General features: G+C 36.6%; 1 protein-coding gene across 1 annotated transcript in view; it reads right to left on the bottom strand.

Annotated features, from left to right (window-relative positions):
* The window catches only part of SPATA48 (spermatogenesis associated 48), a 31,331-nt gene extending 16,682 nt beyond the window's left edge, over positions 1-14,649 (bottom strand). Inside the window, exons 1-7 of the mRNA XM_042868888.1 lie at positions 14,154-14,649; positions 11,194-11,276; positions 9,680-9,753; positions 8,843-8,981; positions 8,339-8,406; positions 7,426-7,467; positions 6,746-6,853 (exon numbers count right to left, since the gene is read on the bottom strand). Of these exons, the coding sequence (XP_042724822.1) occupies positions 6,746-6,853; positions 7,426-7,467; positions 8,339-8,406; positions 8,843-8,981; positions 9,680-9,753; positions 11,194-11,276; positions 14,154-14,649 (1,010 nt within the window). The remainder of the gene's footprint in view (positions 1-6,745; positions 6,854-7,425; positions 7,468-8,338; positions 8,407-8,842; positions 8,982-9,679; positions 9,754-11,193; positions 11,277-14,153) is intronic.
* Between the last annotated feature and the right edge of the window lie 402 nt (positions 14,650-15,051).

Here is a 15,051-nt window from a genome sequence, read left to right as displayed (position 1 = left end):
CCACCTAAAATTCTCTGCCAGGAAGACCTACATGTCACCCATTTGTGGCCATTCTTTCACTTCATGACCCTATTTGCTTAGTAGAATAATAACCTATGGTAAAAATGTCTCTGACGTGATTTTCTGTCAAGAAACTCAGCGCATATAGTTCCTAGAAATGGGAAAGAATGTACTTGAGAGAGCTTATGAAGTCAGAACAAGGTGCTCCACATAGAGTGAAGAATGGGACCAACAGGAATTTTTTACAAAGCATTCCATTCTGGGCTGCATTTTATACCCTTGTCCCTCAGCCATCAAAGCAGTTTAAGGAATGGATTTGGCATTTCTAACAGAATAAAAACACTAAAACGGTATTTTCCCAGAAATATTTTGGACCAGAATATTTTGTTCCTACAATTTCAAATAATTTCAATTCTGTTTTCAATTTTTTCAAGCCCCCTTTTTAGTATGAGTAATTTTTATTTTTATTTTTTTTCAGAAACAACTGTAAAATCTCATTTGGTAAATGTCAAATGAGGATATTTAGGCACCCACTCCCTTCACTCACTGTCACCCTCAGCATGACTCAAATTGGAAAACTGCTGAAAACATACACATAGTGGATAAGCTGTCAGTTTCGGAAGCAAAGATACATCGTGAAGGACCTCGTAGACAGTCAGTGTAAATGACTATGCAAGCTGGAAGGCAGCAGAGGGTCCAGTCCTCAGCTAATTGTGGCCTGTGAGGTTTCTGTGATGACTTGAAATGATAAGGGATGCATGCACACAGTCAGTTGGAAGCTGACTTTATACTGAAGAAATATGACTGAAGTCACTGCAGATGTGCTGCTACGATAGTAGCATTTTGCCCAGTGTGCTTGGGGGACCAAGAATAAAGGATAGTTTCAGAGAACAGCTTTGTGCAAGAATGGTAGGACTTGAAACACGTAGGTCTTGATCTTCCTGGAAACTGTGTGTATTACACAAAGTAACTCACATTTCAAAATTCACCTTTTAAACAATTGCTCCCAGAAATGGATTTGGGTGAGATCCTAGTCACTCTCCAATAAAGACAACATCCAAGGCCTTGAACAAGCCAGTTCATAATCCTTAGTCTTCATCTTTCCAAAATTAGTGTCATAATCTACCTTATCTGTGTTACAAGCATGAACTAGCTGACACTTCAAAGTGTTGCTGAGAAAATAGTGCTCTGATTGTGTAAGCAGTGCCCTCTACTGAGTGTTATGAAAGCTGATGAATTATGAGTATCAGGTTATAAAATGTGAACAAATGCCAGATTTTTTTTTAATTCTGGAGTCAGAGGCTTTTAATGTGGAAAAAGAAAATGTAATCTCTGTCCTAACTGCTTACCTCAGATTTCAAGAGGTTGCAGTAAGTACCACGACGTGGGAGCTACTGTGATACAATAAGCAGATATAATGACTGATAGAAGTAGTTGCTGTGTACACTGGAATGCACTAAGTGTGCTGCACTACCACTATAATAAGCAATGCTAACTTGCAGAGTGTGTAAGGGAGTTCTAACAGTGCCAAGAAAGAGTGTTATTTGAGCCTGTAAGACTGAGCATTTTGCAGAGCCCTGCCCATGAATGTCGCAGAGGAAATCCCCATCACCAGTGTGGGAGGCTTTTTTCCAGTGACCCTTAAAACACCTGCAGAACTAAAATACCACATCAAGCATAACGTTGTTTCAGTAGTTATCGGGGAAGAGGTCAACTGAAGGAAAAATCTGTTGACTAGGGGTTGAAGAAGGATTATACAAAACTGCATGCTGATAAAGATGTTTAAGGAAAAGAGAAGAGCAGATTATTATGTTGGGAATCCATACAAAGCAGTAAATCCAGGTTCTGCATCGTTTTCAAAATTACTGAGTTCAGAATACACTTCTGAATAAGAAAGAGTTTTTTTTTCAAAGCGATCGTTGATAATAAAGTGAAAGAATGATTTGGATCACTGCATATTTGCTCTTATTAATAAGATAAAGCCTCAGAAGTGCTCAGAGGATTTAGCAGTCTGAACCTTCCTGAAAGTCATGGTAGCTGTGTACTACTTTGCCCAAGTAGTCTGAAAATACCGTGTATCCTCTGAATTCTGACCATCCTACTTTTCCTTGATATTAAATGGGTTGAAGCAGCAGTTACACATGGGGCTAGATTTTTAAAAGTGCTCTATATCTAAAAGTTTCATTGTGGTGTTTGTGGCCAGATTTTCACAGGAGCTTACCAATCAACATACAGCCAGAAGGTGAGCTCTTTCTGAACTCTGGTTTTCAAATGTGGTCGCTGAGCTATTTTTGAAAGCCTGGCTGGCTGCAGAAAACACTCTAGCTCTCAGCTGCTTCCCTGCCTGGTATATGGCTAGCCATGTGACATATATAATCAAGTGCAATATTCATCTCCCACAAATAAATAAGTACTATGAGCAAATAATAATCAAATCTGTAAGAAACAACACTACCAACAAAAATACAAATTAAAGAAAACAGGTATAATCATTGTAAACTCTAGAGTCCTCTACAATAAACAGCAGAGCTCTCAGTTCTGCAAAGTGTATGACTGCATAATCAATTCCACTCCTGTTCAGGAAATCTTGTTAAGTGAATGTCTTCAACTCATTAATTCCATTGGAATTTATGTTTCAGTAGTTTGAAGGAAAATAAATCAAATACAAGAAAAGAGCTTGAAGTAGGCAGACAAGGAGAGAAAGTAGGAAAAAACACAGCAAGGAAGAAATACAAAACTATGCAAACGCCAATAAATCTAAAAATACCACAACAGCAACAAAAAAACACTTGAGCCACTGGACCTACGTTGGTCAGTGCACCTAACAAAATTGCATAAGCAGCATTTAATGAAAATACATAAAAATATTCCATTTGAAAGCTCACTTGTTAATGGCATGAAAAGAAAAAAATTCAAACCTACAACTTCTTTACTTTGCCAATGTAGTTCAATCAATGCAGCCTTGAACGGTAAAAAGAGAGCATGATATGTTTTATAAGATAGTTTTTGAAATGTATCATTAGAATGGAACTATAATAAATGATGTTTTCAGAGTAGTTCTTCATAACAATTTCCTATTTCTTTACCAGTTTTTTTTGTTTTTTTTTTTTAATATGTTTTTTTTTTACATCCTTGGCAAATAAGTGATAGAGGATTTCAGATTTCAGTTGTACTTCACAGCATTATGAAGGATGGAAAAAAGGAACAAGTTCATTCTAAAGCAAATTGAGGAGTGAATACACAAACCAAGGATGTTAAGAATGATGCTACATTTTGAAACTGAAACAGAAGAGATGATACATTCAATCCCTTTCCCCCAGGATAGGCTTTAATGAAAGCATGGAAGAGAATGAGAAAAATTAAATTACCATCCAGGATCTTTGGTTAAGTTTGAAGGTGATGAGTGCGACCCAAGAAATGTATTTGCAAAGCTCCCTTATGGAAATGCCCACTGATCACCACCAGCAGAACACAAATATAATTTTGATTAATAAATCCAGACTTATCAACTTAAAACTTCTAGCTGAGTCACAACACTTATGATAGGACTTTTTACATATGATGAATGCTCCCATTCTGTGACTGAATCACAGAATGGAAAAACTGGATAAAAGATGACTTAATTTCCTGTCTTCAATTGTGTTTGATTATAACTTTTAAGAACTACAGCCAACTTTTTCTGCTAATTATTACTATTTTTTTAATCAAGTTTAAGCAAAGCACTGTTTCAATAGATCAAAGCTCAACATTCGGCAATGTTTCAGGGTACATGAAGTTTCATTCCTAACTGTGCTATAGATTCCAAATGGGATTTGGCAAACCACTTAATCCCACCTGAATTCTCATCTGTAAAAACTCCAAAATGCATGGTAAGGACTTCAATGTATTATCAGGAGTTCTGTGTATATTCATAGTGCCTCTCTACAAGGCTGATCTTATACTAGGGGCTTTTGGGCTCAACTCAACCATAAGCCATGACTTTTATCTTTTTTCTAATTCCTTAAAAAAAAAAAAAAAAAAAAAAAAAAAAGAAGAAGAAGAAGAGGAAGAAGAAGAAGAAAAGAAAAACAGAAGATGGTTTCCTGTTCCGCCAAAAGGAAGAGAGGGCGGGCACAAGAGTAACATACAAAACATGCCCAGGTTCACCACTTTTCCTGTTTGTCTGTGCAAAATAACATGACAGATGACTCTTAGCTAGTTTCATCTATGTTAATTATTTGACTGGCAACCACTTTCTTGCATGGTCTGGGGATGAAGAGTCTCCCTCCAGAGTATTGCCTGAGTGCTGCTGCCAGGGTTCTAGAAGCAGGAAGTGCAACTGCTAGTCCATGAAAGAGTGAAAGTGACTATCTGCAAAGAGATTTTTACATTTTACAGATTTGCAAAGCATACACAGGTTTCTAAATTGAAATCATGAATCTAATTTCTCAAGGATTCCAGCAGGATTCTAGAAGCCTTAAGACTTTTATGCATCTGTCCAGAACTACTATCAAATACACAAAGGAATAAATAAATTAAAAACAAACAAACAATAATTACATCTATTTCTTCATTTCAGTGTGTGTTTGTTTTTTTTATTCCTTCAGCTTAAAATCATAGCAATCTTGATATCTGGCAGTCATAGGCACAGTAAACAAATATTCTTTATGCAAAGGTATACTTCTTTTCAAGAGTACAATTTTTCAAGTGGAATTGACTTTTTCCCAGCTTTGAGATATCAGAATCTTCAAGGTGCTAGAGTTCTTGGTCTCCTGCTTGCCAGAAATCAATGGAAATAATTGTCTCACTCACTAACACCCAAGAAAATACAGAATATTGGAGAAGGTAATATGGAAACACATGCTGCAAATAGTTTCAGACAAGATGTCTGTTTGCAGCATAGGGTGCACATTAGCTACTGTTTTCTGAAGCTCAAAAGAACAGCTGCATAACAGCAGAATTAAAAGTTAATAGGTCTGCTAACTTCAGTGATCTCTGTTCAGCACTGAATTGTATTTCATGTATACTGTATTTTAAAGCACATTTATCAGGAATCATTTTCTACTGTTTTCTGTTCTAATTCAAGCAGAAGTTGCAGGTTAAATTAAGGCTGTGAGAAAACACATGACTCAATTAGGAGGTGAGACAGTCAGAGAGGTGCATTAGGTACATTAACAGCTTGGTAATAATGGGTTTGGTTACAGTAATATGGGTCAAATTTGGCCATGTTACAGTGCTTAAACTTCACAACTTCATGTTGTCTGTGAATATACTGCCATAATGGATAGGGCTGTGTGGAGGATGGAGCTTTTCTCCTCACAACTGTGGTAGCATGTAATACACTATAAAATAACAGGTATTCTGCCTGAAACTGATACAAGAATCAGAAATGAAGAGACCTAAAGTGGAGCTCAGAAAATCCAGCCATCTCTAAGCCATCTCCGAGCAAGTAGTAATACCCTCTCAACTAAGGCCAGCATTCCAGAGAGAGAAGTGTCTTTACAGATTTTTCTCCCACTGCTTTCTCCATTGCTGTAACTCTTCTGTAGTTTTCTCACAGAACTTTGCATGATTGTCGACAGGAAAAAAAAAAAGGAAAGGCAAGAAGAAAAATGTGATAAGGTAAACAGAACTGTCTTTTGTTTTACAATTTTTAGCTCTTGTCATTATGTTGCTACTCTCACCATTTTACTGTGCAAAAAGTTTGCAAATAAAGGCTTCATATTATCTCAAACTACTAAAGACAACATTAGGAAAGACTTAAAGTGAAAACTTTTAAACATCAAAGTTTATGATCTAACTAAGAGCAAGGACTTGCTCCTAATGGCATTCAGAGAACTTTTGCAAACTAGAAGGCCATCTAGTGGCTAAAGTTAAAAATCACATTTTTAGCATTACAGCATTCAAGTCATCCCATGCATCAAAGCGTGCTGTAGTCCCTTTTACACCAGAAGACTTGTTCGTGAGTATTAGAACAGAAGAAGTGTTTAAAATATGAAAATATACCATATTTTCAGGATTAATGTAACACTTTGGGAGTGAGGAATCTATTCAGAATGGCGTCAACAGAAGTTCCTGGGGCCCTCTGAGCTCAGAAGTTTCTCTTCCACGTGCTCTCAACTTGAGCCTTGAATGTAACACAAATCTGTTTCCTGCTGCTGGACATTTGGAAGAATGCCTGTTCTGGGTGGTCTAACATTAGCAGGAGCTATGGTTGGGTGTTCGTAGGCATGATTTAGCAAATACCCTGAAAGTAGCTTCACATTCAACTTTTCTTGTATGTGAACATACAAGTTGAATTAACTTCACTGCCAACGCATTCCTGTGATTAGTGTTTTTCATTGAAAGCCATAAAATAAATAGATGTATAAAATCTCTTATACCATGATTTCCATAGACATTTCTCTGTTCATCTTGGTTAAGCTTCCTTGACTGATTTTGAGTATCTAGATTGAATGGTCTCTGAGATTTATAAAGACCGACTCTGATACTCTGATCACAGTGGGAATTTACTACTGTAGGCCATTTACTACTGACACAGTTATTATGAAGGACTTTTTCAAGTTCAGTCTTGCACCTGAAAACCTACTGTGCTTCCTGTGTTAACAGAACCTCATTGAAATTATCCAAAAGTATAAGGATTGGTGTTTCCACCAATTTTTAAAATTCTTCTGGACCCAGACTGGGTCTTAAACATTTTTTCCCTTTCCCGAGTATCCAGAACTCAAGATGCAGCATCAAAATACTGCTAATAAGAGAAACATACTGTGCAGTCCTTGTGTAGCGAGGCTTTGAAGTTTGCACATGGTTAAACACGATTAAGTCCACACTGGGATTGTCAATGTCTTCAAAATTTACTGCACCAACACAGCCACTGTTAGGATGGAAATCAAATACATGTAAATTATTTATAAGACAGATGGTGGAGGCAGCTGAACCATACTCTGCATACTCCAAAATTCTAGTTGTTTATTAAAATGGTCCACGAGAAAAAAACATGGAGATGAACCCCCCTGCATGCTAGGCATATCCCAAGATGAAAACAATCATTTGCTGAACTTGCAGCATGTAAGAAATGACAGCACATAGTACACATGTGCATAGAGAAGGTTTGTGAAGAGTGGCAATAACACAGAAATGTATAATCCCTTGTCCTTCTGGTTATGCCTATGACCAGACTGGGATATTCTTCCAAAGAGGACATAATGAGTCTTGCTTTCTGCTTCATAGGTAAAAGGCTTCCTCTACAAGCAGAGGCAACTCAGCACACCCTCCTCCCCAGCACCAGAAAATACCATAAGAATAGATCACATATTGTACATCTTGCTTCTTGCTTCATCTAAAATTCTACCTTCAGAAAATAAAAGAGATGGATTGCTTGGGATTAAACAACAAAACAACAACAAACCAACAAAACTAGAAAGGATTCAGGGACATTGTACTTACGTGTACAAAGGGATTTGACAGATTCGAGAGCTTCGGCTTACACTGTTAAAGACAAAATATCTCAATCACTTTTTTTTTTTTTCACTCAGCAGAATATTCTGATAGAATATTTATGAAGCCCCAAAAGAGAGGTAGTGACAAGTCAACGTTTTGCTCTTGGAATGATGCAGTGCTCATTTGAGTTGTGGTAAAAGACTGTGGTAAATGATTAGTTTGACATATATGTTAAATGACCCAGTTCGGCTTGCAAAATTTTTCTCTTTAACCCTCATCCTCAGATGCTGGGGCTTCAGGTATTTTCCTGCAATTGTATGTGCAGGTTTTCTTTAAACATGAACTGTCTTTCTACTTGTAACACTTCAGTCAGTTCTCAAGAACATGGGAAAATTTAACATCGGGTCTGAATTCCTCTCTTGCTCTGTCCTTGCAACCTGCTCTCACTGGCCGCATCTATATTCCTTTGCAAGAGAAACATCCAAGAAGACAGTGATAATATGCTCTTATCTCCCTTCCACTCTGGAGATGTGTGTGTCTCTCCTGTTTTATGCCTATCTGTCTGGCAGTATACCTGTCTCTTGAGTTTAAACAAGCAAATTAAGCTCCACTCTGAAGCTGTTCAAGATTTTATGGAAAGGAGATGAAATTTTGAGTTTGTAAATGTCTGTGACTACTGTGGGATTTTCATAAATGTCACGCCTCGATGAAAACATCAGATGTATGCAATCACGATAGTCATTCTCTTATTCTTCTGTTCTGCTTTTTACATTTAAGTCTCAAAAGAAAAGAATGTTGGAGTGTACATTTCAGATAGGCGTTGACTGAATATCTTAACTTCTCTAGTTATAGAATAACCTGATAAGGAATTGTTCAGAGGACCTTAGCATTAAACAAACAAACAAGAAAAGAAACTTACAAATTAGCAGGTCTCTGTGAAGAGGTAAAATATCTTCTTTGAAATCTATCCCAAAGGTTTCCAACAACCTAAAATCATAATTAGATGCTTAATTAATTTGACTTAATAGATTTTTATGCTGCAATTCATCACTGAAATAAACTGTTATGGAAAGGATGACCTGTGCAGAGTCAATTTCAAGACTGAATTTTTATTTAGTAAAAATAGTAATTATTACAGATAATAATGACAAACAAACCTAACATAAAGTCTCCTGTGCTACAGTTTTTTATCAGTATCTTTGTCCTCTCCTTTGGTAATGTACCAATTTACAATGGGAAAAAGAGAAAACGCTTGAAACAATGTGAGGCAGTTTCTCAAATGTGAAGATGGCCTTAAATGCTCTCTAGGGAATGTTTTTATTTGAAATTATTACTGTGTGTTTATCTGTGTGATCTACACAGATCTTAGGCTACATTCCCTTAGCAAAATCTAAGAACAATTGGAAAGAAGTTGCTCACTGACTTGGCTTATTTCAGGTTCAGGATTGTATCTCCTTTTTGTGAAACACTGGGAAACAGGATCAGCCATCACTTCCGCTGTTGATTCAGAAGGCTGAATTTTGGATGGCAATATATTATCCCATGGAACATCTTCATATGCCCTAGGTAACAAAAAAAAAAAAAGATTAAAGAAGCTGCAATATAAACTGTTCTGAATTGCATCTGTAGCTAGATAGATAGGAATTCTGTGATAAGGATGTGGAAAAAAATAAGTATATTTCTCATTCAAAGGGCAATGAAAAGACTGGAATTACACGTTTTCTGTGTTTGAAAAAGTAGTTATGACAGATTTTCACAGGCTTCTCTTATTTAAACTTTCTCACTTACTAATTGAAAGTACTAATTTATCTTCCAAAAGTAGTTTATCTTCTAATTAACTTATGGTAGTGATAGGGTTTATTTTATCTATGTTTGAAAAATCAAATAAGTGATATTAATAGAGATTAGACGCCCCACATATCATGCCTATGGCAGTTGTTAAAAACAGATGTACAGAATGTCCTTTAGGAAACTCCAGATTTTCTTCACTGCATATAGAGGAAATAGAGATGAATGGCACAGGCTGGATACAAATTTTTAGACAGCTGCAGGTAATGAGATGAATCCTATGCTAAATAATTGCTGCTGCAATACAAGAAGTTCTGAAGTGACAGAAAAACTAATTGTGGTCTTACGTGGCCACAATTATGTATTATCTTATGTATTTTGCTACCTAGTGGTTCATCAGAGCAAAATAAGTTGGGAAAAAAATGAAGCAAAGCACAAACAAATCCTATTCTTAAAATAAATGATGTCTCACTTTTGAGTACTTGACTTGCAGAAATAGTCCCTCGCTTTTTTTTCTCTCCAACTTGCAGAAGGATCATTTGAATCCTAAGAGAAATCAAAGAGATGGCAAAAAGCAATATTATCAACATATATGATGCTGTGATTGCTTACGAGTGAACTGAACGCATCTACATTATTCTAGTTTAATATTTTCTTTTGTATCAGAAAGTGAAATATGCAATTTCACATTCTTCACCAGACAGCACTGGAGATTTATTTGGAATGTAAGAATTTTCCTGAGAAAGGAAAATTTAATAAGTGAATACAAGTTAAAAAACTAGTAGAATGTCCTTATCTCTCCAATCCTCAGGAATGCAGCTTTCCATTTGTTATGTTGTCGATAAAATGACATAACAAAGACACTCTCATATATGCCTGATATATTTGTATGATATTCATGGGTGTTACAGGAATCCATTTAAGCATGTGTGACACATTAAGGGCTATGAATTACCACATCAGTCTAAAAGGATGAAGGATACCATTTCATTATCAGTATGGGAAAGACTTAATTAGTGTTGTGCTATGGACTCATTGGTGTCATTCTATTTACTTATTTCTTTACGACTTGCACCATATATGATAGAATCACAGGATCATATAATGGTTTAGGTTTTAAAAGTTGTTGAAGACCATGATGCAAGGGATGGAACACCTCTCCTATGGAGACATGTTGACAGTTGAGGCTGTTGAGCCTGGAGAGGGCTCTGGGGAGTTCTGATAGCCATCCTTCAGTATCTAAAGGGGATACGAAAAAGAAAGGGACAGGCTCTTTAGCAGAGTCTGTGGTGATGGAACAAGGGGAAATTGTTTCAAAATTAAAGAAGGTAGATTTAGATTGGATGTAAGGAAAAAGTCTTTTACAGAGACACTGGTGAGGCACTGGAACAGGTAGCCCAGAGATGCAATGGAAGACCCATCCATTCAAGATGGGAGACATTCAAGGCAAGGCTAGATCGCATTCCGAGCAGCCTGACTTTGTGACCTTTAAAGGTCCCTTCCAACTCTAAGGATTCTATGATTCTATGATTCTAAGTACTATATATATCAAATATGGGCTGGCCTAATTTTAAATATAGTAATATAATTTCAATTGTAGTTTTTATATCACAGACTCATAGAACACATTGAGTTAGAAGAAAGGACTCATAAAGATCACTGAGTCCAACTCCTGATTCTTTCTATATTTTGCTATTTTGGCTCTAAGTCTGTCATATTTAGATACATATGACATAAGTGGTATCAGTCATGCCTTACAGTCTAAATGCTTTAACCAGGGAAACAGCACAAAAATAGTATTGGAGCAAAGAGCACTGTTAAATCACGCTACGTGCACTTATTTACTATAATCAGATGAAGAAATGAAAAAGCCCTATTTCACCACATTATCAAATCACTGCAAAAAGCATTTTAAATTGAAAGCAGAGTTAGAAATTAAATAATTTAAATATGTTTTCCATTATAACAAAATAATGGGACACTTGCCTTGAGATGGGGATCCATAAAAAATGCAAAATTATGGTGTTGATCAGGTAGAACATGAAGACCTTTCGCTGGAGTTTTGTGACCTGAAAGAAGGGGGTTCCTATTGTGTTAATCAATTTGCAGCAATCCTTACTGTTTTAAACTGGATGGAAAAAACTCATGGTTTTTCACTAGAATCAATGAATAAGTGTTGAGCTAACTGATACTACTCTGAAAGGAATTACAAATGTCCACAAAAACACATTTTTGTATACACATACTGTACATTCTTGAGAACAAAAGAACAAATTTGTTAAATCAACAAACCTCTCTGCTATGGGGCACGTGAAAAATGAGTGCACAGTGAAATATATAATTGCAGAGATGATAAGTATCACACCCTTAGTGAAACCTCAGTATTTATTCACGCAACAGAACACCCACACCAAACAGTTAACCCACACCAAATAGAATAATAATTACAGTTATGACTTCATTGTCAGGCTTGCATTTACAAATACACCTGTAGGATCAAATCCTGAATGTGCAAAGGAATTTGAAACTGCAGAAAAAGGGAAAATTCAGTTGCCATGTTAATTATGGAAGGGGAATCTACAGGGAAACAGTCAACTTAAAGACTCTGTCTCGCAGCACCAAGCATCTTCCTTACACAAAGCAAAACACCCATGAAGAATAGTTCTTAAGCAATCTTCCTTCTCTGCTAGATTCTGAAGTCATAAAACAATCTCCTTTGCCAGCTTCTCACCATGCTTTGGTATCACAGAGCTTCACTGCTCCATTAACTTAATTTTCCCAGTAGTTGCAAAAGGCTGTGCGGGGACATTTAAAGTTACCAGTGTTGATTGCCAAAGTAATATAGCTGTACACTTTCTCACAAAAGAAGACCTCCTGGACACTGGAGATGTTTCTAAATACCTCAACTCATACATCTCAAAGGCTGCTTCTGTATCTGCTTTTTTTTTTCCACTCATCACCAGCACAGTGGATAAACAGTGCAGAATTTGCTTGCAAAATGCCTGACTGATCTCTCTTTTAGCACAACTTCCCCAAACAACAATGCTGGGGAATGATGTCTCAGGACTGATGTCTAGAAAGATTAGCACTTTCAAAGCATCATGTGCCTGTGGGTTGCTAGTTGGCCTCTGGCTTGAATAGCTGAAATCTGGAATTTGCTTATGCATTGAAAACAGCATCTTAAAGCTCAACTACTTTTTTTTCTTTTATTAATCTATATTTACACATCTGTAATCAACATTCAGCATCACAGGAAAACCTGGAAATGAATACTAGGTTTGGAAGAACACTTGCAGAGGTATCTCAAATAAATTTATACTGTTTCAAGATTTTGTGCACAAGTTAAGTTTAACTTTTGCAGATAGTTTCACTGAAGTTGATATTTCACACTAATAGTGAACTTCACCCAAAGGTAAATCAACAGGAAGTCACCAGGCAATTTCTATCTGACTTATGGAACTACTCTCCATTCTGGACCACTTTCTTAACTGTAAAACAGATAACTGATTTGATGACATATGGTTTCAGTTTTTGTCTGAGTTCATTTCAAGAGTGTCTAATCCGTCACAGTATTTCTATCTCTGTCTCTGTTTGCTTTTCTTTGTGTTGGAAAAATTAATGGTCAGATAGATTATCATACTTCCTCCTTCCTTTTGCTTCTCCATAGGTTTGTGGAAAAAGCTAATCACTTCTGATTGATTTCTTAGATCTAATTTAAGTAGACCACTGAGAGCAAATAGCAAAAATAATTTGGAATGAGAAAGAAAAAAAAGAAAATTATGAGGTCTTATTATTTTACTCTCTGGTTTCTTGGGTTCTTTTGGCTTCCATTACATGACTTCAGTAGGCTTAAAAGGATTTAAAGTGAAAATTTCTAAGACGGAAACAAGGAGCCAAAAACAGCTGGAATATATTGTATGTAGAGACTTCATGGTGACAATAACATGGATAAAGCACAGTAAACTGTAAAGATGGCATGCTATCTCTGTATGGTAAAATGGAGCAAATAGCTTATTTACATTTCTTTATCTTGTTCTGAGTGATGCTCTTTTTATCTATGAGACTTTAGTGTGTTGTCTGAGTTCTCTTTATTTATTTATTTATTTATTTATTTATTTATCTATTTATTTATCTATTTATTCATTTATTTTTCTGGTTGAGATGAGCATTTCTCTGTGAAAACTCTGGGAATTAGCTTAATCTTTAGAACAGTTCAACCACACTGCTTACCACTAATAATGTCTGACCTTAGAAGCCCTGGATAGATATTCATTCTCTCCAGAAATATCAACAGACTATGGTTTTGAAACTTTGCCATTACGAGGAGTAAATTTTAGTTTTGATGGTGCAATTAATGTGAAATTAACAGACCTAACTTCAGATGTAACACATTGAAGTACATTAGGAAGGTAATATGTAATTGAAAAAAGATATGATGGCAGTCTTGAAGAATTTCCGTTCTCCCATCAACTAGATACTGGACAAATGTCTTAAATACTCTGCACAGCTATTTTTCGGGAAATGCTAAAAGACACAGAAATATTCAGGGGATTGCCTGGCACTTAGCATTTATTTGTTATTTCAGGTTATGTTAAAACAGATGCTCCTTTCAACTATCACATATAACTTCACAATTTAAATACATTGTTTAAAATGGTATTTATTTCAAAGATTTTTCTTTTCTTTCTTTTTTTTTTTTTTTTTTTGATGCTTATTAGAATTTGCTGACTTGTACCTCTTTGCTGCAGCAAGGACTGTGACTCACGCGTTCTACAGCAGTGATTACGTTCAGTTCAAATATCTCAAATATCCAGCACAAATATATTTTACATGGTTGCTCCTTTAGAACCTTGGGGGATGGTGTTCACAAAAAAACTCTGTTTATTTATTAAACATCAATGATTTTTCTTTAGTGATTAAGAAATAAAAATAGTAGCTTGCTTTACCTCTGAGTTTTGCCCTGATCAAAGCAGCTGGCACAGCCCTGGAATTCCACCGTCGGTCCTGACTGGTTTCCTCTAGGAGGATTATATGCCTCCTGTGAGCAGTCCGTACCCCCTTTCCTGCTGTAGGGACCCGCTGGTGAGGTTTCACATCACTGTAGTCCACCAGGGACTCCATAACTTTTCCAGCACTGGGCTGCAGCTCAGCATCCCTTCCTGCACTTACAAAGCCTGAGCAGGGATCTACTAAAGGCACATCATCTCGGTGTGGGAATAAGGGGTAATTCGGCCCAAACGGAGGGGTGTCTGGATGGAATTTAAGGAAAGAAATGCTGTCTTTCTCTTCAAAGCTGGCAAAGTCATGTCTGTTCTCAGGACCTTTCATAAATGGCATGCACATCTTCTTCAATAGATTTTGATACTGTTGGTGATGCATCCTGTGAATTGGTTCAATTGACATGGCAGCCCGCCTTTCAGCTCCATGAGAAACCATGGCCATTCTCTTCTATTTCTCTTACGTAGCAGCACATTCAAAAGAGTCCCCTTTCTCCTGTTTCTTCAAGTTCCTGAAGTCTTAGCCAGCAAACCACAGTAAAACTAAGGGTCATCTTCCAGAACATCAGTACAAAGAATTCATAAAGAGCAAAACAGTGGCTCAAGTGGTGAATTCCTTCCTGAGAAGGCCATTTATCAAAAAGGTGCAAAAAGAATGGAGCTGCTGAATTAACAGTGAGCCTTTTTGTTACTCGGTGACTACGGAAGCTACTTCACAATGAAATGTCTCCTAGTGTGAAAGATGGTTCACATGTACCACGGTAACCTCACCCTTCACAAAGATGCAGATAACAACTTGAAATAACACTGCCAATTACTTATTTACCTACAAGAGGCAAAATTAAGA

The sequence above is a fragment of the Lagopus leucura genome, unplaced genomic scaffold, assembly GCF_019238085.1.
Source record: "Lagopus leucura isolate 7727_CA_CO unplaced genomic scaffold, USGS_WTPT01 Super-Scaffold_100002, whole genome shotgun sequence".
NCBI lineage: Eukaryota > Metazoa > Chordata > Aves > Galliformes > Phasianidae > Lagopus > Lagopus leucura.
Note: the sequence above shows the minus strand (reverse complement) of the source record. Positions and strands in the feature narration are given on the sequence as shown.